This window comes from Megascapheus bottae, chromosome 18 (genome assembly GCF_031878675.1).
Source record: "Megascapheus bottae isolate mThoBot1 chromosome 18, mThoBot2.hap1, whole genome shotgun sequence".
NCBI classification, from domain to species: domain Eukaryota; kingdom Metazoa; phylum Chordata; class Mammalia; order Rodentia; family Geomyidae; genus Megascapheus; species Megascapheus bottae.
The window spans coordinates 15,519,311-15,542,786 of record NC_143526.1 but is presented as its reverse complement, the minus strand read 5'-3'; the positions used below and the strand labels follow the sequence as shown (position 1 = coordinate 15,542,786).

At 41.3% G+C, this 23,476-nt stretch overlaps 1 protein-coding gene across 1 annotated transcript in view; it reads left to right on the top strand.

Moving 5' to 3' along the window:
* The window catches only part of Dtd1 (D-aminoacyl-tRNA deacylase 1), a 165,763-nt gene that overhangs the window by 16,615 nt on the left and 125,672 nt on the right, over window positions 1-23,476 (top strand). The window contains exon 4 of the mRNA XM_090351936.1: window positions 7,504-7,610. Coding sequence (XP_090208062.1) covers window positions 7,504-7,610 — 107 coding nt within the window. The remainder of the gene's footprint in view (window positions 1-7,503; window positions 7,611-23,476) is intronic.

Genomic DNA, 23,476 nt, shown 5'->3' with positions numbered 1-23,476 from the left:
CACATTTTATTAATTCAGTGGATGTACATTTGGATTAATAGCCTTTTTGGCTATTGTAACTTAGTGTTTCTATGAACATTTTGTTTTTTTTTTTGCCAGTCCTGGGCTTGAGCTCAGGGCCTGAGCACTGTCCTTGGACTTTCTCAAGGCTAGAGCTCTACCACTTGAGCCTCAGCACCACTTCCTGCTTTTTTCTATTTATGTGGTACCCAGAAATCCAACCCAGGTCTTTGGGTATGCTAGGCAAACACTCGACCACTAGGCCAAACTCCCGGCCCAACATTTTTGTTTTGGAACTGGATCAGCTTCTCAAGAAGCGAGGATGACAGTGATGCATGCCTCCACATCCAGCTCTTGGTTGAAAAGGGGTCTTGTGAACTTTTCTGCCTAAGCTGGCCTTGAACTTTGGTCCTCCTGATTTCAGCCTCCTATGTTTTTGTGATTACAGTTGTGAGCGATCAGTGCCTGGCTGTATCTCTCTTTATTTAATGTTAAAATTAACTTGTGATATATTTTGCATCTCTTTTTTCTTTTGGTGGTACTAGGGGTTTAAACTTAGGGCCTGGTACCTTCTAAGCAGGAGCAGTATCATTTGAGCCATGCCTCCACTCTGGCATTTTTTCTGGATAGAGTTTCACAGTGTTGCTCTTCTCCTGGATTGTTTCCTACTCATACAAACATGCTTCTCTTATGTAGAAGTCTCTATGAGTCCCACCTTTCCTTCTAGGTCCTTCCTTGTAAATCATCCTCCCCATTTCACTGTACTCCAGATAGTGCATTCACTGTCTAAGTACCTTTTCCCCCCAACAACCTTTGCCCCATGTCTTCAGAAGTGTCCTTCACCAGAGCTCCACTGAGAAGAGTCTATCTGGTCCTCAGCTCATTGTCTCATCAATGGGATGTGACTTTTGTTGCTGCCTTCCTCCTCCTTGAATTTCCACATGGCTTTCATTCTGCTGCTTGCCTCTACCACACTGGCAGCTTCTTTTCAGTTTCCATCATATTCACTAGTTCTTTTTCTTTCCTCATCTTAGGAATGGAACCCAGAGTCTCATACATGCTGGGCAGGTGCTACCACTGAGCTAGACTCCGAGCCTTACTCTTGACTTATTCTTTTCTTTTTTTCCCCCTCTTTATCCTCCCCTAAACAACCCCAAGGTTTCATTTGTGTGTGTGTGTGTGTGTGTGTGTGTGTTTAAATTGTACATTCTGCAAATGAATGAAAGCATGCAGTATTTGCCTTTTTGACATTGGCTTATCGCTCTTGACATGATGCTCCAGCTCCATCCACTGTCCTACAAATGACATGATTTCATTCTTCATGGCTGTATTGCTCTGCTGCTTGAGAGGAGAGGAAATGTGTTCAGGGTCCTTCAGTTAATGATTACAGGGAATAGAGGACTACACAAAGTTCAGGAAGTGAGCTTCCCTTGCTCACTGACTAAGCTGCTCACTTTATTTATTTGGTCAGTCATGGGATTTGAACTCTGGACCTGGGTGTTATCCTTGAACACTTTAGCCCAAGGCTGCCACCCTACCCCTTGGGCCACAGTGCCACTTCTGGTTTTCTGGTGATTAATTGGGGATAAGAGTCTCACAACTTTTTAGTGGCTGGGCTGGCTTTCAACTGTAGATCCTCACATCTTAGCCTTCTGAGTAACTAGGATTATGGGCCTGAGCCATGTCTCCTGGCTTAAGCTTTATTTTTAAACAAGAATGGAGGTTGTTTTTTTTCTCAGTATGAATTTCCTAATCATGAGCCACCCCGGTTAAACCTTTTTTGGCCACTGTGAATGCCTGTAGGACATTTTTCAAATGGTCATGTAGAAACTTTGCATCTGTTTTCAAATGAGAAATTGGCCTGTGCTTTTTATTTTTACTATTTATGTTCAACTTCACTATTAGGATAACATTGGCCTTGCAGAATAAGTTAGAAAGCCTTTAATCTTTTCCTATGGTCTGGACCAATTCAAGTGACAGGAATTATTTAACAGAACTTGTTATTCAAACCCCGTGGGCTGAGCTTTCTTAGTTTCTGAGCACCTCTCAAATCTTTTGAGCAACTATCCTTGCCCATTGTCTCCTTCCCATTTGGACTTTCAAATATATTGGAGATAATTTTATAGACTTGATTTTTTTTTTTTTTTACTATTTAGGTCTATGAAGTGATAGCCTCTTCTGTCTCTTGTTTTCTCACTCTCTCTCTCCCTTTCCCCCTCTCCTTCTCTTCTTCTCTCTCCCTCTCTCTTGTTCTCTCTCTCTGTTTCATATGGAGGTTAATTATGTTACTCAACTAGTCTAAAATTCCTACTCAGTCCTACCTCAACCTCCTGAGCAGCTGGAACTATAGGTACAATCACCATAACCAGCTCATTGCAGTGTAGTTGTATTTTTCTTACTAGTTTTTTCTTCTTCTTTCTTCTTTTCCAAGACTGGGACTTGAACTTGGTACTGAATGCTTTTGCTCATTGGCTGGCACTCTCCCACCTGAGCTACATATCTAATTCCCCATTATTTTCATAGTTTTTACTTTTTTTTATGGGGCTTGGGGTTTGAACTCTGCCTAGGTGCTGTCCCTGAGCTTTCAGCTCAAGGCTACCATCCACCTCTGGGCTTGGGCATTGTTCCTGAGCTCTTCAGCTCAAGGCTACCAACCTACCCTTGAGCTAAGCCCTGCTTCCTATTTTCTAGAGGTTAATTGGAAATAAGAGTCTCAGGTCCTTTTGTGCTTGGGCTGGCTTTGAACCTTGATCCTCAGATCTCAGCCTCCTGAGTAGCTAGGATTACACTGCACACGGCTCATAGTTTTTACTTTTTTTTTTTTTGCCAGTCTTGGGCTTGAGCTCAGGGCCTGAGCATTGTCCTTGGACTTTCTCAAGGCTAGAGCTCTACCACTTGAGCCTCAGCACCACTTCCAGCTTTTTTCTATGTATGTGGTACCGAGGAATCGAACCCAGGTCTTCATGCATGCTAGGCAAGCACTTTAACCACTAGGCCAAACTCCCAGGCCTAGTTTCTACTTTTTAAAGTAAGTTAGTTCTGTAGTTTATTTATTCCCCTTGCTCCTTATTTCATTTTGTATTTTAGTCTTGTTCTATTTTCTAATAAGTGGTACAAAACATCAGAGATTTAATATGGTTCCTTGTCCCCTGGGTTCATTTTCAAATCCTGCTAGCTTCTACTTTGACATACATGCAGAAGTAGAGACAGGATGCCATCTCTACAGGCACTGCAGCATAGGTTTAACATCCTCTTCCTGGGACTCCTGCTTTCAGGCTGTGCTCACTACAACAGCCTCAGGGAGCAATCTTTGTAGATGGAAAGCTATTCAGTTTTTTTCATATATTTTTTATTGTATATTCATCAGATAGAAGGTGCATTACTTTACATACATTGATACCCTTTCTCATGTCTTGGTCCCCATTTCCCTCCCTCCATCCCTGCCCCTCATCTTGTTTCCCCCCCTTCCCTATCCTATTTCAAATAACCAAATAAACATATACAATTTATCAGATAACAAGGTAAAATACTGTAACAATATGAGATAATCAAGGGACAGCAAAAGAGATGAGAGATAACATAGTACATTAAGGACAACAATCACTCATTATATGGCTTTTGTTTCTATATCCTGGAGGTCCTTTCATTTAGCATCATACTATATGGCCTTAAGTATCTAGGTTTTGTTCTATTGTAAATCTCTGCTAGGAGAGCCCAAGGTTTTTACTGATTCTACTGATTATGACAAATGAGGGAAACCATTGAGCCTATGTTCCTTTTGAGTCTGGCTTAGTTCACTTAATATGATTTTTTTCTAAGTCTTTCCATTGCCTTGCAAATGGGGCAATGTCGTTCTTTCTGACAGCCGCATAGAATTCCATTGTGTATAAATACCACATCTTGTTGATCCACTCATCAACTGAGGGACATCTGGGTTGGTTCAATATCTTTGCTATGGTAAATAGTGCTGCAATGAACATCGTTGTGCTAGTGGATTTAGTATGTCCTTGTTTCTGGACGGTTGGGTAAATGCCAAGTAGTGGAATTGCTGGGTCAACAGGAGGGATCACTGCTACACTGTTGGTGGGAGTGCAAACTCGTTCAACCACTATGGAAAGCAGTATGGCAGTTCCTCAAAAGACTATTCAGTTTTTTTTTTTAAATTTTTTAACTGGCTTTGAACTCAGTGTCTCACACTTGCTAGACAGATGTGTATTACCATGAGCCACATCTTCAGCCTATAAGTCAAGGATCACTCTGGGGCTTGAACTTAGGACCTGAGAGCTATCCCTTTGCCAAGGCCCATTGACATTCTACTACTTTAGCTACAGTTTCACTTCTAGCTTCTGACTTAATCCAGGAAGCAAGAAGCCAAGCTTAGTAAGGAATTTAGCCTCCCACCTGAGGTAAAGTTTGGACTTAGGGGTTTATAATCCAAATGATTGTTTTCCACAAAGCCCCCTACTTTTAGCATTTGGTTTGGGACTGGGGTGGCTCCCTTAATGACAAGTGACTTTCTTTCCTGTGATTTCACACTTTTAGTCTTGATCACTGGGATCTGTTTCCTCTCCTTGCGTGTGTGTGTGTGTGTGTGTGTGTGTGTGTGTGTGTGTGTGTGTGTGTGTTTTTCCCAATTTTAAGGCTTGAACTCAGGACCTGAGCACTGTCCTTTGACACTTTTGCTCAAGGCTAGTGCTCTGCCATTTGAGCCACAGTGCCACTTCTGGCCTTTTCTGTGTATGTGGTACCCAGGAATCGAACCCAGGACTTCATGCATGCTAGGCAGCACTCTACCACTAGGCCAAACTCCCACCCATCTAGGAAGCAGATGACTGCTTCCTAAAGGTGATGTGTTTATTAATAGTTCAACCTCCTGTGGACCCAAGCGGAATGCTGGAGAAGGGGAGCCTAGAGTGTGGGAGAATACTCAAGATTACAGAGCTTGTGCCTCAAGATTCCTTTGTGGCCCTGAATGTAGAGTGGAAATGGACCATGGTCCTTGTGCTCACCTAGGCCTGGCCCTTGCACTTTGAGAAACAGCTGTCAGTGTCTACAGGGCCTATAACTTCCTCATGGGTTGACAGACAGGAAGCATCTTTGTTGGAAGCTTCTGGTGTCTTCTGAAAGCTCAGGAGTGCTTGCCTCTGCGTTCCAGGTCCTTTGCAACCAGACATCTGTTACTGCGTTGGAATCTTTGTTCCGGTCATGTCCTTGGTGAAGGGAATTACACTGAGGAGCACTGCTGCCTCTATGGAAGCAGCTCTGTTCTTGTGGATGGAGCTGCCTCTGATGCAAGGCTTCCTGGGCCACTCCCTATAGATTCTATGTACAAATTCATGAGTGTGATAATGTCCAAGTCTTATGGGAGCAGAGGAAATTCCTGTAGCTCAGCAGTAATCCTCACCTTGTCAGAGTCTTAATTTTGACATCCGTTTTCACTCATTTGATTTTTTTCCCATTTTCCCAGCCTATATACCACATATTGAGATTTCCAGTAGTGACCCCTCCCCTTCTTTGTTCAGGCTCTGGACAGATGATGGACATATGAGTAGAACAGAAATGCAGCCTGGATGTAAGAATGCCCCCTTAGTAGCGGAAAATCGCTTTAGGGAATGTGCTTAGGTGGGCTTTCCTTGAGCCCTAGCAGGGATCTGAAGAGCGGAGAACATGAACTTGCTTCCAGCTACACAATACATTCCTTATGCCTTTAATTCTCCCTACTTTTCTTCAATAGCTGGCTTTTTCTGGCATGTTTTTCTGTGTCATCCTCCCATTTGCCCATGTACTATGATGACCAGAAGTAGGCATCTTAGTGACTAAGACTTCAGCACATACCCACAAGCCAAATCACCTGAATGTAACTATCCCAGGATAGCTGTCCCGTTGTTGTCCTGGAACAAGCTGTGCCATGGGCCTTCTTGGAATGTGATGAAAGTCAGTTCAGACTTGTCCAGAGGGGCATGGACAGCAGCCCTTTTCAGGTACAGGGTGAATCCTGCAGCAGGCATGGGAGCTTGTCATCGAGCTGGCAGGGAGCCTTGGACAGCTGCTACTGGAGACTGGTTCATGGCTGTTGGCCCCCAGCTGGGAGATTTTTGCTTGAAACATGTGGTATAAACATGTTTGACATGAGCTTATCCTGTAGCTCTGAAACTTACATTTAAGAACAATTTGATTATATCACCGTATGAGCCCAGATGTAGTTTTGTAGATATATTTTATCTTTTATTTCAAAAAGTGTATTTATTTTTCATGGCCAGTATAATTTTTCTTGGGGAACTTCATCCTTTGATCTGGACTGGAAAAAAATGTTACCATTTTAAGACCTCTTAAAACACGTCTTGGGATTTATTGTGTGTACAAATGGAAATTCAGATAATAGCTCTGTTCTTAGCTGAAGAAAAACAGGAAAAGAAAATAAATTTCTTGTTACTTGGAATGATAAACACCGTGAAGCATGTGCTGTATATCCTGGCAACAGAAATTCAAGGTCGGAAATAATTTCTTTCCTCCTGAGTCTGCCTTCAGCCTCCCGAGGACTGCGGTGGCTGAAATTTGCTACTAATTGTAGTCATAATTTTAGCATGCAATTAAACACATGATTTCCTTCCCAGCTGATGTCTTTTTAGTGAGTGTGACATGGGTAAAACAAAAGCTCTGTTGATTTGAATGGCCACTTTAATCTGATAGGAGATCATGGAGAGTCACCATTATTGTTTGGGTATGTTCAGCTCCCCCGTGGGAGCTAGATTAATCTTGATTATAAAATAGGTGATCAGCATGGGTACTCCTAGCGTAAGGTAGTGCTGCTTACTATCTGTGGATGGAAGAAAACCACTGGTTGACATGTCCATTTTGCTAAAGCTGTTTGAGATTAGGGATCACGAGAGGGAATAAACTAGGTAGGGAGGGATGGATCAGGTGGAAATTGTGGGGTTGTGGTAGGAGCAGAGGCTCATGGAAGTCAGGTTCAGGGGTTTGTTATGTGAGGGGCTCGAGTGCATGAGGTCAGCCAAATTTCTTTTTTTTTTTTTTCATTGGCATGCTGGGATTTTATTTTATTTTTTTCATATATTTTTATTGTAATTAATAGAAGGGTTACATGATATTTGCCAGCTAGATGGTGCATTAATTCCCATACATCGGTACCCTTTCACATGTCTCGGTCCCCATTTCCCTCCCCCCCCATCAGCCAAATTTCTTAGGCCCCAGCACAGAACCTCTCCATGGATGGAGGATAAGGTACTAAAATGGCTTCCCAGAGCAGCATGCCAGTTTTACTTATATACCACACATTTGACATCTGGTCTACCCTTTGTCCCACCTCTGGTGTTTACAGGGCTTTCTTTCTTCCCAGGTGCTGTGAGGGCTTTAGCATTCTCCTCATTCTCCTTTTAAGGTCAACCATCTTGTCTTCCCCAGGCTTTTGTTTCTACTGATGCACATGTACTTTTTAAAAAGGGTAAACTCCATGGTTGCCAGCTTTTTGAATTGTTCTTTCAGATGGCAAGTTTGGTGCCTATATGCAAGTGCACATCCAGAATGATGGTCCTGTGACTATAGAACTGGAATCCCCAGCTCCCAGTGCTGCTACTTCTGACCCAAAGCAGGTAAGCCTCAAGTCAGGAGTCTGGGCCAGTGTCCTGGGTATCAACAACACGTCTTGGCTTCAGGTAAGGACTGAGTAGTCTTCAGTCTGATATGGAGGACACACATTATTCACTGTAACATCATATTTATTTTAATACCTTTCTTCTCAAGAATGAATGTTTGTGCTGTAACTCCTGCATATATAGCAAGCTGGGATCACAAGGAGAAAATGTCCTTTGCTTGGGTTCCTATTCCTAGGCTGTAGCATCCTGATGCCACTAGGTGGCAGTAGAGTAGCAGCCCTGGCTGATTCTCTCATTCATAACCATTTATTTACCTGGAATGTTTCGTCCTAAATGTGGGTTGATGAGCCACCCAAGGTTCTTTGTAAATCCTCATTGTTCTAAAAGCAATGTCTGACCTGGATTTACTGCCAACTCTTATAAGCTTTCAAAAAAAAAGGCAATTAAAACAGAGAAAGGAGGTGTGTGATAGTCTTTGCAACATATGTAGTCTTATTGTACTTAACATCCTTTATAAAGCTTAAGTTAATGGGCACACTTGGTAGAAACACATGAGCCTGGCAAGCAGAGGAGTAGGAACTGCAGAGATGTTCCTGGTCCTGTCTCCCTGCTTCCTCTCTTGCAGGATGTAGCCACATGGGGGACACATGAGAAAGATGGCTGTAACTGGTACTAAACCATGTTTTTGTTGTTCATGGGGCTTGAAATCAAGGCCTAGGTTTGGTTCCTGAGCTTTTTTTTACTCAAGGCCAGCACTCTACCACTTTGAATCCCACTTCCAGTTTCCTGGTTGTTAATTGGAGATAAAAGTCTCATAAACTAAAAAAACAACAACAAAAAAGTGTTTTGTTTTGTTTTTTTTTTTTTTTTTTTGCCTGTGTTGGCTTTGAACTACATAGCTATGCCATGTTTTTCTTTGTTTTTACCAGTCTTGGGTCTTGAACTCAGGGTCTGAGCACTCTCCTTGGGCTTTCTCAGGGTTAGTGCTCTACCACTTAAGCCACAGCACCCCTTCTGGCTTTTTCTATATATGTGGTAACAAGGAATCAAATCCAGGTCTTCATGCATGCTAGGTAAGCAGTCTTTTTTTTTCATTTTTTTATTATCGAGGTAATGTATAAAGGGCTTGCAGTTATATTTGCCAGATAGTAGGTGCATTACTTCTCACACATTGATACCCCTTCTCATGTTTTTGTCCCCATCTCCCTCCCCCATCCCCTCCCAATCATCTTGTTTCCCCCCCTTCCCTTTTCTATTTCAAATAATAGGCATATATAATATACTAGGTAACAAAGTCAGATACATAACAATATGAGATTAACCAAAGGGCAATAAAAGAGAAGAGAAATAACATAGTACATTAAGAATAACAATCAGGGGCCGGGAGTTTGGCCTAGTGGTAGCGTGCTTGCCTAGCATGCACGAAGACCCGGGTTCGATTCCTTGGTACCCCACATACAAAACAAAAAAAAAGCTGGAAGTGGTGCTGAGGCTCAAGTGGTAGAATGCTAGCCTTGAGAAGGTCCAAGGACAGTGCTCAAGCCCTGAGCCCAAGCCCAGGACTGGCAAAAAAAGAAAAAAAATAACAATCATTCAAAATAAAGCTCTTGTTTCCATATCCTAGAGATCCTTTCATTTAGTCTCATCCTATATGACCTTATGCATCTAAGTTTTAGACAAGCACTCTTACCATCAGGGCAAACTCCCAGTCCCTATTTGTTTTTGTTGGTCAAGGGGTTTGAACTCTGAGCCTGGGCATTGTCCCTGAGCTCTTCAGCTCAAAGCTACCGCCCTATCCCTTGAGCAACAGCTCCCCTCTGGTTTTCTAGTGATTAATTGGAGGTAAGAATCTCGTGTTCTTTAGTGCCCTGGCTGGCTTTGAAACTCTAGGAACATGTTTGTAGTGCTAGTCTTCAAACGTGTCTTGGAATTACTGATAACAAAAATATGTGAAAAGTCAACATGAAAATATAGGCTTTTCTTAACTTTAATGTCGTATAAACCAAAGCACATTGATTAAGACACTGATATTAATATTAATATCATTAACTACATTATAAATTTTAATTTCATTAGTTTGTGTATGTGTGTGTGTATGTGTAAGTAATGCTAGGGTTTGAACACAAGGCCGTTTGCTTGCTAGGCAGGTGCTCTACCAGTTAAGTTATGTACTCAGCAAGCCTTGTTTCATTCTAAGTATTTTTCTGGAAATGGTAGAGTAATACATTATACCTTTGGAATCCTTAACCATCTTTTAATGATTACCTTCTTGTTTAGGTTAAAGATACAAAGATGTTATCTCAGATGAGTAAATTTAGAGATAACATAATATAACATAACGTCTGTGCTTTAGTTTTAATATCATCCTGTATCCTGGACATTGCTAAGAGTAGTCTTTAGGTATTGATGAAGAATATGTGATTTGACTGTATTTACTTCGCTATGTGTATATTAAAATTTCATGTTGGGGCTGGGCACTGGTAGTTCATGCCTATAATTGTAACTTTATGAAGCTGAGACCTGGAAGATTGCGATTTGAGCCAACCTTGGAAGAAAGTCTGAGACTCCACATCCAGTTATCCAGAAAAAAATCCAGGCTGGAGGCATGGTTCAAGGGGTAGAGTACTGGCTGTAAGCAAGCAAGGTGAGCAAACATGAGTTTAAAACACAGCACCAGCTCGAACTCCTCCCCCTCCACCATAATGAAACATATCCAAGAAAGGAAAAAAACAACAAAAAAAAACTACAACCCCTGAATCAAATCCCAAATGATATTTCTTAAGAGTTGTTTTACTAGTTAGGTTATTTAAAAAATCTGTTTATTTTTAATTTTTTTTTTTTTTTTGCCAATTGTGGGGCTTGAACTCAGGGCCTAAGCATTGTCCCTGGACTTTTCTCAAGGCTAGAGCTCTACCCTTGAGCTACAGCACCACTTCCAGCTTTTTTCTATGTATGTGGTGCTGAGGAATCGAACCCAGGTCTTCGTGCATGCTAAGCAAGCACTCTACCACTAGGCCAAATTCCCGGCCCTACATCTGTTTATTTTTGAATCTTAAAGGAACTTTCTGTTAAATGCATGAATTTTTAAATTTCAGTTTTCCTGATCCTAGAAATTCATGCACATCTCTGATCTCTGGTTCTCCAGTAGGTGGCAGTGAACAGGCACAGAAGGGATCTTGGTGACTAGTTCAGGCTCTGCCTATGGTCTCTTTCTACTTTTCCCTTTCATTAGAGGGACTCCTTTTTAGAGCTGGCAGCTGCTTGGCTTGCTTTTGTGGGGATAAGAGGACAGCCAAATTTATTTTGCTGATAAATAAACATGTATTTTTTTCAAACTAGCTTTTAATTCTAAGTGTTTTATTTCCCTGTTATATTCAAACAGCTACTATTACATTACAGAATGATGGTTATTTTGGCAACTTTCTATATTATATAAAAATGGTTCCTTTGGCTATTTGTCCTAGAATATAGGCTTTTTTTTTCTTTTTTGCTAGTTCTGGGGCTTGAACTCAGGGTCTGGGCACTGTTCCTGAGCTACTTTTTGCTCAAGGCTAGCAGTCTACCACATGAACCACAGCACCACTTCTGGCTCTGTTAATGTGGTACTGAGGAGTTGAACTCAGGGCTTCATGCACATTAGGCAAGCACTCTACCACTAAGCCACATTCCTAGCCCATAGAATAGAGGCTTTCAAATCTATCAATAATGAACAGAGTGTGTGTGTGTGTGTGTGTATGTGTGTGTGTATGTGTGTATGTATGTGTGCACATTTTCTGGTGTGTAAGGCATGTTGAATATAGTTGGGAGAGAAAAACTTGTTGCCCCTCAGTTGCTGCTCCAGGGATGGATTTAGGGCAACATGAACCTGAAAGGTCAATGGCAGGGAACGAACATGGTCTATAAGAAGACTCCGGTTGGGTGGGGTGGGGGGGGGGCGAGGCTGGGAGTGTGGTTTATTGGTGGAGTGCTTGCATGCAGCCCTGTGTTCAATTCCTTGGTACCACATACACAGAAAAAGCCGAAAGTGGTGGAGTGCTAGCCTTGAGAAAGCCCAAGGACAGTGCCCAGGCCCTCAGTTCAAGCCCTAGGACTGGCAAAAACAAAACAAAACAACAAAAGACGATTTTGGGACTGTCACAGATTATCCACACTCATCTCTTCCTTTCTTCACACCTTCCCCAGCATGTAGATAGTACTTAGCAATATCTGAGTGACTAGACCTCTGTAGCTCTTCTGGCTGTCCTGGGATTCCTTGTTCTTTTTCTCAACACTGTACCTGCCCTTGCCTCCTCTTCAGTCCAAGAATAGGTGGACACAAATCTTTTTTTTTCTTTTAAATTGTGTTCTATTGTCTGGTAATGTAAAGAGGGGTTTCAGTTACATTCGTCATGTAGTGGGTACATTACTACTTCTTTAATAAAGAATTTATTAACATTAATTTTTATATCATATTTCAGGTGACGTGTTTAACGAACAAGTATTCAAGAAGGGAATCTCTATATACAATCACTGGCACTTAGATTTTAGAACATAATTAAAATTAGGCTGAGGATTTATATGTCATAGATACATATGGTACATTACTTCTTGAACACTGATACCCCATCCGATGTTTTTCTCCCAGTTTCCCTGCCCTCCCAATCATCTTATTTTTCCCCTTCCCTTCCCTATTTCAAATAAACAAATAAATGTATATACAATATACAAGGTACCAAAGTCAGATATAGTGACAACATGAGATAAATCATAAGGAGAGAAACCAAATCAAACAAGAAAAAGAGAGAGAGAGAGAGAGAGAGAGAGAGAGAGAGAGAGAGAGAGAGAGAGAGAGAGAGAGAGAGAGAGAGAATGAGAATGGGGGGGAGGGAGAGGAGAGAGAGAGAAGAGAACAAATAACCTCATACAGTAGGTTGAGATCAACAAACATAAAAATCAAGCTATTGTTTCCATGTCCTGGAGTTCATTTTGCTTATCCTTATCCTATATGGCCATATCCATGTAGCTTTTGATCTATTGTGGTCCTTTTCTAGGAGAATCCTGGATGCGTACTGCTTACTGCAAATGAGGAAACCATGGAGCCTATGTTCCTTTGTGTCTAGCTTACTTCAGATAATATGATTTTTTTTCCTCCCAAGTCTTTCCATTTCCTTATGAATGAGGCAATGCCATTCTTTCTGATGGCAGATAGAATTCCACTGGGACACAAATCTTTCTTGCTATTTTTTCAGCAATTCTTCCCAACATTTTCTCCTTGGAGGAGAAGAATCTCTACCTGTCCCAATTCCAAGAAAGACCTCACCAGCCACTGTCACATTGCCCAGATATCTACTTTATACACCTAGCATTCCCATAGTGTATGCTCCTGGGTCTTGTTCACTACGATGCCCCACAAGTATGCCTGGGTGTATCACTTGATTAGGATTGGGGCTTTGATGTGCTATGGCCATAGTCTGGGCTCTCTGTGACTTTTCTCGGTTTTAAGATGGCCAGTGACATTGCTTCTGCTGAATTTAGTTGGGTACGCCTCTAAGGTGACTGGAGGCTTCAACTAATACTTAACATGAAGAGAAGAGGAGGTTAGGGAAGGGAGAGGAAGTAAGGAGGAAGAGAGAGGAAAGACAGGGGTAAGGAGGAGGAGAGGAGAAGGGATTCTCAGTTGTTACTTTCAAACCCAGGGAGCTTTTTATTTTAAAGAGTCTTAGGTTGGCCAGGAGTTTGGCCTAGTGGTAGAGTGCTTGCCTAGCATGCACAAAGGCCTGGGTTCGATTCCTCGGTACCACATACATACAAAAAAGCCAGAGTGGTGCTGAGGCACAAGTGGTAGAGCTCTAGCTTTGAGAAAGCCCAAGGACAATGCTCAGGTCCTGAGCGCAAGCCCAGGACTGGCCAAAAAAAAAAAAAAGAGTCTTAGGTCTTTACTAATGGGCAGTAAGACTGTTGTTGGTGAAGCCTGGGCTGGTAAAGACAATCAGTAGGTTGGCTGTCATAATCAAATCTGCTGCTTTCTGGATCTGGCCACTGTAGCCTCTGTGTGTTTCTAATGGTTACATCAGTAACATAGGGTCACATATTTAGGCTATAGTATGTTATGACAGTAAGAAGAAGCTGGAAGAGCAATCTGTTCTTGCTCTGAAGGACTACTTCCAAAGGGAATAGGAAGTGGAAGTACTAGCAGAGCCACTGGGCTAGAGCACATGGAAGTGCACAGTTCTGGAAGACACAGCCTGATGGTTGCCTAGTGCATGTTCTGTGGCAAGCCAGGTTTAACAGTGGCTAGATTGTCTGTAGATTCAGGCAGACTAAGGGAAATGTGCAAGGCAGAGCATGGCATGGAGAAATGAGCTCCATTCAGCTTTACTCATTTATAGTTCTGGTAACAGGTGCAGCCCTTCAGTAATACATGCTGTGGAATCCAGGTGACAAAGGATGGACTAGGACACAGGTGGTCCTGTCACATGGTCTAGATGGGCTATTCATTGCTGCAGCTTCAGTTTGAGGGACAGAGCTAATGAGAAGCATTCTGACCAGAAGGGAGGATTCTGTTGATGCTAGCAGTTTGCATTTTCTCCTAGAAGGTTTATTTACATAGATTTTTCTTTTTAAATGCCTGAGCCCTGGATTCTAGTTTCCCAGTTTTGAGTTCATGTGGCTCAAATGAGGCTACAGTAGTTGACTTGCTGAGGAGTACATTTGTAAGTCTGGCTGCCAAATGGTACAAGGTCCTGTCACTTACTCCATTTTGTCACATCAGTTTATTGAACAAATGTTGACTTAGTCTTTTGTTGTTTATCTTGGAGTGGCTCTAAAGCCTGAAGTAGGAACCTTTCCCATTGTAGACTTTTTAGCATGCTGATGCTTAGCCTTTGTCATGGTGTATGCTGGTGATACTGACTTCAGGGACCTAACCTGCTTCACAGATTTCTTACCAGGAAAGATGGGTACCTGGCCAGACCTCTTCCCACATAGTACTCATGCCTGGTTTCCATTCCTTTCACTATGAGTGCTTTCTTGTGAGTGATGAAATCAGTGCACCCCTCTGGGGAGTGGGTTGGGTTTAGAGGGTGGGCTGGTACTTGACCTTCTTAGACCTGTTCACTGCCATGGACTGTCAGTCTGTACTTTGTCTACTCCATGCAGGTTGACTTCTTTGTAGTTGGGGACCTGCTTGTCTTGCTTTTATTTTAGCCTTTTAACTCATTTCCATTTCAATGGAAGTCTTGCCTGGGCTTGTAACTGTGTCTCTCTGCTTAAGGACCCATTTACTAATAGATCTGCCTTCATAAACCCACCATACATGCTGCTAACAAAATGACAGAAACCCAAGTTTATTCTCTTGTTGGAATTGAGATAGAAAATTTAAAACTATGATCTGCTCTTTTTCTACCTTTGCCACACAAAAACAACCACTTCTAATTATACCAAAGCAAAGCTCAGGATACTAATTATTAGTGCATTTAAAATTTAAGAGCTTTATTTGTTTGTTCTTGTGTTTGTGTTTTGGGCATATTTTTAGTTATTTTAATCTTTAATTTAATTTGTGGTTGTGTTAAAACGAACAACCAACCCCATACTTTACTGACTTGATCTGTCAAAGAGTAACAGTATCCCTTTTATTCTTAAGGGAGGGAGGAAAAGTTTGTCTTGCATGGATTTGTACATTGAACGTAGCAATGACTTCATTATATGAATTCAAGGTTTTAATTAGAAGTTCTTAGCTTCTAGGTAATTTATTAGGATCTTCATACTCGTAAGTAATTATAGGAAATTATTCTACCATCTTTCAGTGTTTTGTTGAAAACCTGTTTAAACATCCCCATTAGTAATGGGAGAGAAAAAAATACACTAAAAATGATAGATTTTTTTCCAAATTATACAATAATGATATGCTCAGTAGATAATATACTTATATACGCAGAGGTGTTTGCAAAATAGTATGGTTTGGGGCAGTTTATGTCTTTTTAAATCTAGTTAGTTTCTCAGAGAATGTGGAATGGGTGAGTAGAGTGTAAATTGGGTCAGGATTAGATGGACTGTTAGGGATTCACAAACTATCCTGAGCCACCTGTGTGTGTGTGCGTGTGTGTGTGTGTGTGCATGCATGTGTATATATATGTACTTCTTTTGATGGGACAGAGAGGATCAGAGCTTTGCACAGTCGCCAAAGGCTGAAGCAGCTGCTGGGTGGCTGAGGACTGCCATGTGTGAGGACTACAAATTCCTTCTCCATTGGGGTCAGTGAGCTCTAGCAGTGTTCCTCAGCATCTGACCTCCCAGGATACCCAGAAGTATGCAGCAGAGCTCTCAGCATGTGTGGATGTGGAGTGCAGCAGAGCAGCCTTAGGTTTCAAACCAGGTTTCTGTGTTCTCTGTAAGCACACTGACATTTCAGAACTGCTGGACTGGAGGAAATCTATTGTTGCCATTTTCATCTGCTCCAGGCATTGGTTTCTCTGGACCACCCTGCCACAGTGTATCTAAAAATACTTTGCAACCGGTATGCTGCAGCTGCCAGGAAGCAGGATGGCTGGGCTTGATTATTGAGGTCACACATGAGGCTGTTCTTCAATGCCCTGTCTCCTCAACCCTTCCTCCATACATGTCATGATGAAAGTGTCCCCAGAGCCCAGTGCCTTCTCCACACAATTACAGATGTGTCAGGGTAAAGCTGCCAGAGGAACACAGCTCAATATATTAATGACTGATGGCTGGCTGCTCTGCCAGTGACACTGAGACATGTGTAGGTGGAGTCATTTGTTTCTTAAAAGTGATGAGCAGCATGAGGACAGATCACCAGTGCCCGGCAGGAGGCAGTGGCATAGCCTCTCAAGACATTTAGTCATAAAGTAATTTATAGCGCTTTTGATTTTTGGGAACTGGACATAGAATGCCTCACCTGGACTAGAATAAAAAATGTAGGATGGTCAGTATCTTAGCTCCTGAATGGAAATTGCAATTTAATGGTATGCATGACTGTCAAGGCTTCTCTGAGCAATTGGCTAATCATTTATACTTAAACCCACATTGGACATTGTTAAGGGTTTATGTTGTGCAGTATATTATTACCTATAAAATTCTTAGTGAAAGCTTTTCTGCAGTGAATCATAGACTAGTTTCCTGAAGATTATTTTCTGTGTCTTGAGTAAAAGAAACATCATAGTTTATTTTTCCCTCATGTTCTTTTACTGAAAGAAGAGGTTTGGGCTCATGACCTCATATTTGTTAGGCAGCCACTCCATTTTTTAAGCTACTTTTTGGTTTATTTATTTTGAGATAGAGTCATGTTCTTTTTCCCCTGGGCCAACCTTGGATTATAGTCCTCCTACTTATGCCTTCCACATGGCTGGACTTACAGGCATGAGAGCCACCATACACAGCTGGTTTGTTGTGATGGGGTCTCACAGATTTTTTGGCTAACTTGGCTTTGAGCCATAATCCTAATTTTTTTTTTTTTGCAGTCCTAGGGTCTGAACTCAGAGTCTGAGTGCTGTCCTTGGACTTTCTCAAGGATAGAGCTCAACCACTTGAGTCACAGTCCCATTTCCAGCTTTTTCTATGTATGTGGTACTGAGGAATCAAACCCGGGTCTTCGTGCATGCTAGATAAGCACCCTATCACTAGGCCAAACTCCTGGCTCAGTCCTCGTAATCTTTTCACTTGAGAAGCTGGGATTGTAGGTATTTACTGTCATACCTGCCCTTCTCATTTGCATTTCTGTTAATCCACCTGAAATGAATGCCTGCCCCATTTCTACCTGTGGACATCTTCCCCGTCTTTCAAGGTCCAATTTAGGTGCTGCTTTATTCATGATGAGTTCAGTCCTACTGAGGTGAGGCCTTCTTGTTTTTGAGTTCTCACTAAATGGATGTGTGGCATAGGTTCCCTTGTGCTACTACACTTGAATAAAACCCCATATTCATTCATCTGTTAGTTTGCTTGCTTATTCATATATGTATCTATCCAACCACATAGCCAACAAATTGTCTTCTTATCCATCTGTCTACTCATTCAATCCATATAGGACCAGCACTGAGCCAGTCCTACCCTTATGGAGTTCTACGCTAGTGGGGAGACATATAGAAAACAGTGTAATGTGAAACTATGGCAATATTAAATAAAAGAGTCAAATGTACAGACTGCTGCTGGGTGGAGGCTACCTCCAGTCAAGCACCAGGAAAGACACTGAGCTGATAGGGAGGGAACCAGCCACGTGTTAACCAGAAGATGAATATGGGCCAGCAAGTGCAGACTCTAGGCCAGTGTAGCTGGAACTTGAAAGGTTGCAGGGAAGGGCAAGAAATAAGACGGCATCTATGATGTCGGCATGATAGGCTGAGGCCTCCTGGGCCAGAAAGGGCAAGTTTGGAATCTGTTGTCAGTTGGATGCAAAGTTAGTAGAATAACAAGAGATTTGATGGGCATCTGTGGAGATGACTGAGACTGGACAGGATGTGTGGCCCCATACAGGGTGGCTGCAGAGCACTGAGGAGGAGCTCCTGTAGCAAGTGAGTGAGCAAGTAGAGACTCTAGGTATGCTTTAGAGGCACTTAACCACTCTGGTGTTCTGCCTCCCACAGCAGAGCTTTTGTATAAAGGATTCACTTTTCATTTCTTTCATACTGTGGCTTGAGCATCAGGGCAGACTGTGAAGTCTAACCTCCCATGGTTCACTACAAGCAAGATCCATACTTGCCTCCAGAGCCACTGTGGAAAAAGGATTCTGTGGTTTGTGTGTCTGTGAGAAGATCAGGCATTTGATCTCATTGCTGTTGAGGGGTGTTATTTTCACCTAAGGTATGAGTGATCTTGTTTGATGGGCTTTACAAAAATTTTATGGGAGAAACCAATTTCTTTCTTTTTTAAATTTTTTATTGTAATTAATAGAAGGGTTACATTATATTCACCAGATAGAAGGTGCATTACTTCACAAACATAGATACTCTTTCTCATGTTTTGGTCCCCATTTCCCTCCCCACCCCTGCCCCTCATCTTGTTTTCCCCCCTTCCTTATCCTATTTCAAATAACCAAATAAACATATATGCAGTATATCAGATAACAAGGTAAGATACTGTAACAATATGAGATAACCAAGGGACAGCAAAAGAGATGAGAAATAACAGTACATTAAGGACAATAATCACACATTATATGGCTTTTGTTTCTATGCCAGTTCTATGCACTGTCCTTAGACACTTTTTGCTCAAGGCTAGCGCTCTGCCACTTGAGCCTCAGTGCCACTTCTGGCTTTTTCTGTGGATGTGGTACTGAGGAATCGAACCCAGGGTTTTGTGCATGCTAGGGGAGCATACTACCAGAAGGCTATGCCCCGGTCCCCAAGAAATCAATTTCTAGGGAAGCAGAGCTTCATATCAACACGAGGCTAGATGCTTCATGATTGCCCATTTTTCTCCAAAAATCTTCCTGCAAAAATCTTTAATTATAAAATCATACAAAACCCAAGAAATAATATTTTATTGTATTTGATTTATGTATACCATTTTAGTTAATATTGTCAGGGAAATTTCTAAACCCAAGCTTTAGGAGCTTGTCAGAGATAAAAAGACTTATTTTTGGAAAGATAGGTTTCCTGGTGCTCAAGGCAGTTGGAAATTGTGGGAAATGATTGTCAGAAGGAGGCAGGAGTGGAAGTGCAGGAGGAGGAAGCATCCTGCTGCCCAGTCTGGAATGTTGCCTGCTGGGAGCAGGCCGAAAGACTCACAGTGGCCACTTTCTACCAACTTTCTTCATCATCTTAGTTATATTTTTGTCAATATAAAACACCAAAGCATAACACTTCTATAAAGATTGTTCATATGAAACATACTCCTTTGACTACTTTCTATAAAATGTGAAGTAGGTTTCTTTCTATTTTTGATCATGAAAGTGAAGCCTGCAAGCCTTATTTTCTGTGTAATGGAAAGATCTAAATTTGAGGTCTTGTTTCTATTTTCTACTCTTCCTCAGGAATAGGATGCCTACATCATATCCCTGGGTGGTGGTTCCCTTCAGGGATGGCATCGATGTTTAACTGCAGAGGGCAGGCAAAGGCTATTCTTAATCATTATTAGCTCACACACTAGGGAAAAAGTATGATTTCTGTACACTTCAAAATCCAGACCAGATCTGGTCTTATGCTCTATGGATCCTCTGTCCTTTTTGTTTGTCTCTTTTTTGTTGTTTTCCAGTTTTCCATTACTATTTTTTCCATTATCATTATTTTAGAAAAGCATATGTTATCTGGAAGGTATCAATTTAGAAACACTTTTTTATTATTAGACTTTTATAGTATTCCTATGCATAAAAGGGTTTTTTTTTTTTTGTTTTTTGTTTTTTTTTTTTTTTTTTTGCCAGTCCTGGGCTTGAGCTCAAGGGCCTGAGCCCTGTTCTTGGACTTTCTCAAGGCTAGAGCTCTACCACTTGAGCCACAGCACCATTTCTGGCTTTTTCTATGTATGTGGTGCTGAGGAATTGAACCCGGATCTTCATGCATGCTAGGCAAGCACTCTTACCACTAGGCCAAACTAATAAAAGTATTTTTATACAAGAAATTCTTATCAGGGCCAGGAGTTTGGCCTAGTGGCAGAATGCTTGCCTAACATACATAAAGACCCCGGGTTCGATTCCTTGTACCACATACATAGAAGAAGCTGGAAGTGGTGCTGTGGCTCAAGTGGTAGAGCTCTAGTCTTAAGAAAACTCAAGGACGGTGCTTAGGCCCTGAGCCCAAGCCTACAACTGGAAAAAAATAGGAAAAAAAGAAAGAAAAAAATTCTTTTCTTCTATTTTTCTCATGAGGCCATAAGCTAGCATTTTGTATCATTTTTTTGTTATAATACCATACATAAAATGAGTATTTTGAAAAAAATTACAAGCCAGGTGCCGGTGGCTCATAACTGTAATCCTAGCTATACAGGAGGCTAAGATCTGAAAATTGTGGTTCCAAGTCAACCTGGGCAGGGAAGTCTGTGAGACATTTATCTCCACTAAATTACCAAAAATGCCTGAAATAGAGTTTAGGCTCTAGTGGTTAGAGCCTTAAGTAAAAGAATCTCAGGGACAGTAACCAGCTCCAGGACCAGCATCAAAAAAAATTTACAAAAAAAAAAAAATTTACAAGTTTAAGATGTAGGCAGCCACTGGTGAATGTTTATCTTCTTTCCAGACTTAATAAAATATGTTTATTGCATTTATATATAGCCATGGAAAATTCATAGCATCTCTGGCTGTATGTTATATATTGTGGCAAAAATATATAATCATTTTTTTTTATCAGTCCTGGGTGTTGAACTCAGGGCCTGAGCACTGTCCTTGGCTTTTCTCAAGGCTAGCACTCTACCACTTGAGCCACAGCACCACTTCTGACTTTTTTCTATGTATGTGGTATGGAGGAATTGAACCTGGGCCTTCGTGCATGCAAGGCAAGCACTTTACCACTAGGCCAAACTCCTAGCCCTTGTTCTATTTTTTATACTAAGTAATGTCACACTACAATGATGACATATCATGAATTTCCTTATTGATTAGTGATATCGAGCACTCTCATGTTATTGACCATTTGTAAGTATTGTTTGAAGAAATGTCTATTTGCATTTTTTCATTTTTGAGTAGAGCTATATATTTTTTTCCTTTTTTTTATTGTAATTAGTAAAAGGGTTACATGATATTTGCCAGATAGAAGGTGCATTAATTCACATACATTGATACCCTTTCACATGTCTTGGTACCCATTTCCCTCCCCCCCACACCCCCCACCCATCTTGGTTTTCCCCCCTTCCCTATCAAATTTCAAATATCCAAATACAAATAAATTCAATATATCAGATAACAAAGTGAGATACTATAACAATATAAGATAACCAAGGGACAGCAAAGGAGATGAGAGACAATATAGTACATTAAGGACAACAATCATTCATTATATGGCTTTTGTTTCAATATCCTGGAGGTCCTTTCAATTAGCTTCACATTATATGGCCTTATGTATCAAGATTTTAGAGCTATATATATATATATATATATTTTTTTTTTTTTTGCCAGTCCTGGGCTTGAGCTCAGGGCCTGAGCACTGTCCTTGGACTTTCTCAAGGCTAGAGCTCTACCACTTGAGCCTCAGCACCACTTCCGGCTTTTTCCTATGTATGTGGTACTGAGGAATCGAACCCGGGTCTTCATGCATGCTAGGCAAGCACTTTAACCACTAGGCCAAACTCCCGGCCCGAGCTATATATTTTTATTTGTTGAATTGTAAGAGTTCTTTATATATTTTGTATGTTAGCTCCTTAAATGATCTAGTTTTCTCATTCTGTGGGTTGACTTTCACTTTGTTAATTGTGTCCTTTGATCTACTTTAAAAAATAAGAGACAAGATCTTACTACCTTTTTGAAGCTGGCCCTTAGCCAGAGCAGTCTTCCTCTTGATTCAGTCCCCTGAGTAGCTTGGGTATAGACATATACCACTATTCCAGACTCAAAACTTTTGGTGAAGTTCAATTTGTCTACTTTTTTCTTTTGTTGTCTGCCCTTTTGATGTCATATCTAAGAAGTCATTGCCTGATCCAAAGTCACGGATGTTTTCTTCTAAGAGTTTTATAGCTTTAGCTTTTACTTTTAGATCTTTGATCCATTTCCAGTTAATCTTCATATATTATGTAAGCTGTGTGATACATTTCAACTTGAAGACAGATTGGAATAATGTTACTGAGAACTTTTATTTGATGGAAGTAAGTTACTGACTAGACACCATGTTTCCTTGATTTAGGTACAATATTTCCTAAAAACAAGAAGTTTGTCTCTTGAACCTGAAACATTACTATTAACATTTTATTAATATATACTCCTTATATCCCATGCCATTTACCAGTCATCTTGGTAAGGTCCTCTAGAGTGCAAAGATCTAGTACAGAATCATACCTGACATATAATGGTCTTGTGCCTTTAGTGTCCTTCCTTTAGTTCCTTAGCCTTTCCTTGACTTTCATGACTGTTACTCTTTGGAAGAGACACGACTTACCCCCTGGGCCTAGGCGTTGTCTCTGAGCTCTTCAGCTCAAGGCCCTACCCCTTGAGCCACAGGGCTACTTCCAGTTTTCTAGTGGTTAATTGGGGATAAGAGTCTCATGTTCTTTAGTGCCTGGGTTGGTTTTGGACCACAATCCTCAGATCTCAGCCTCTTGAGTAGGTAGGATTACAGGCATGAGCCACCGCACCCGGCTTAGAAGAGAAGAGACATTATTTTGAATGCTGTCTTTCAGTTTGTCAGAGGTGTGTGCGCGCGTGTGTATGTGTGTGTGTGTGTGTGTGTGTGTGTGTGTGTATGCGCGCTAATGTGCTAACCTGGGCAGTACCATATCACAAACTGTTGTGAAACATGCCTCCTTTCTTTCCTTTTTTTTTCTCTTTTGGTTGTGGGGCTTAAACTCTGGGCTTGGGTACTATCCTTGCTCTTCAGCTCAAGGCTAGTGCTCCACCACTTGAGCCACAGTGCTGCTTCCTGCTTTCTGGTGGTTAATTGGAGATAAGGGTCTCATGGACTTTTGTTCTCTGATTGGCTTTGAACTGTAATCCTCAGATCTCAGCCTCCTAAGGAGGCTGAGCTGGGATCCACGGCACCCATACTTCCTTTCTTACCCAGCAGTTCCATGTATTTTGTCGTGCATAACTAGTACATATATTTTTAACTGCAAGACTGAATCCTGTTATGTGAATAACACTGTATTTTGTGTATTTGTTCTCTTTTCGATGCATTTATGGATGACAATTTTTTGCAAGTCTGTAAGAGTTATTGAGGGGAGAAGAGAAGGCAGAAAGAGAATGACAGCTACAAATTCTTGTTATTAAAACGTCATTCTAGGCCCAGGCAAACAAA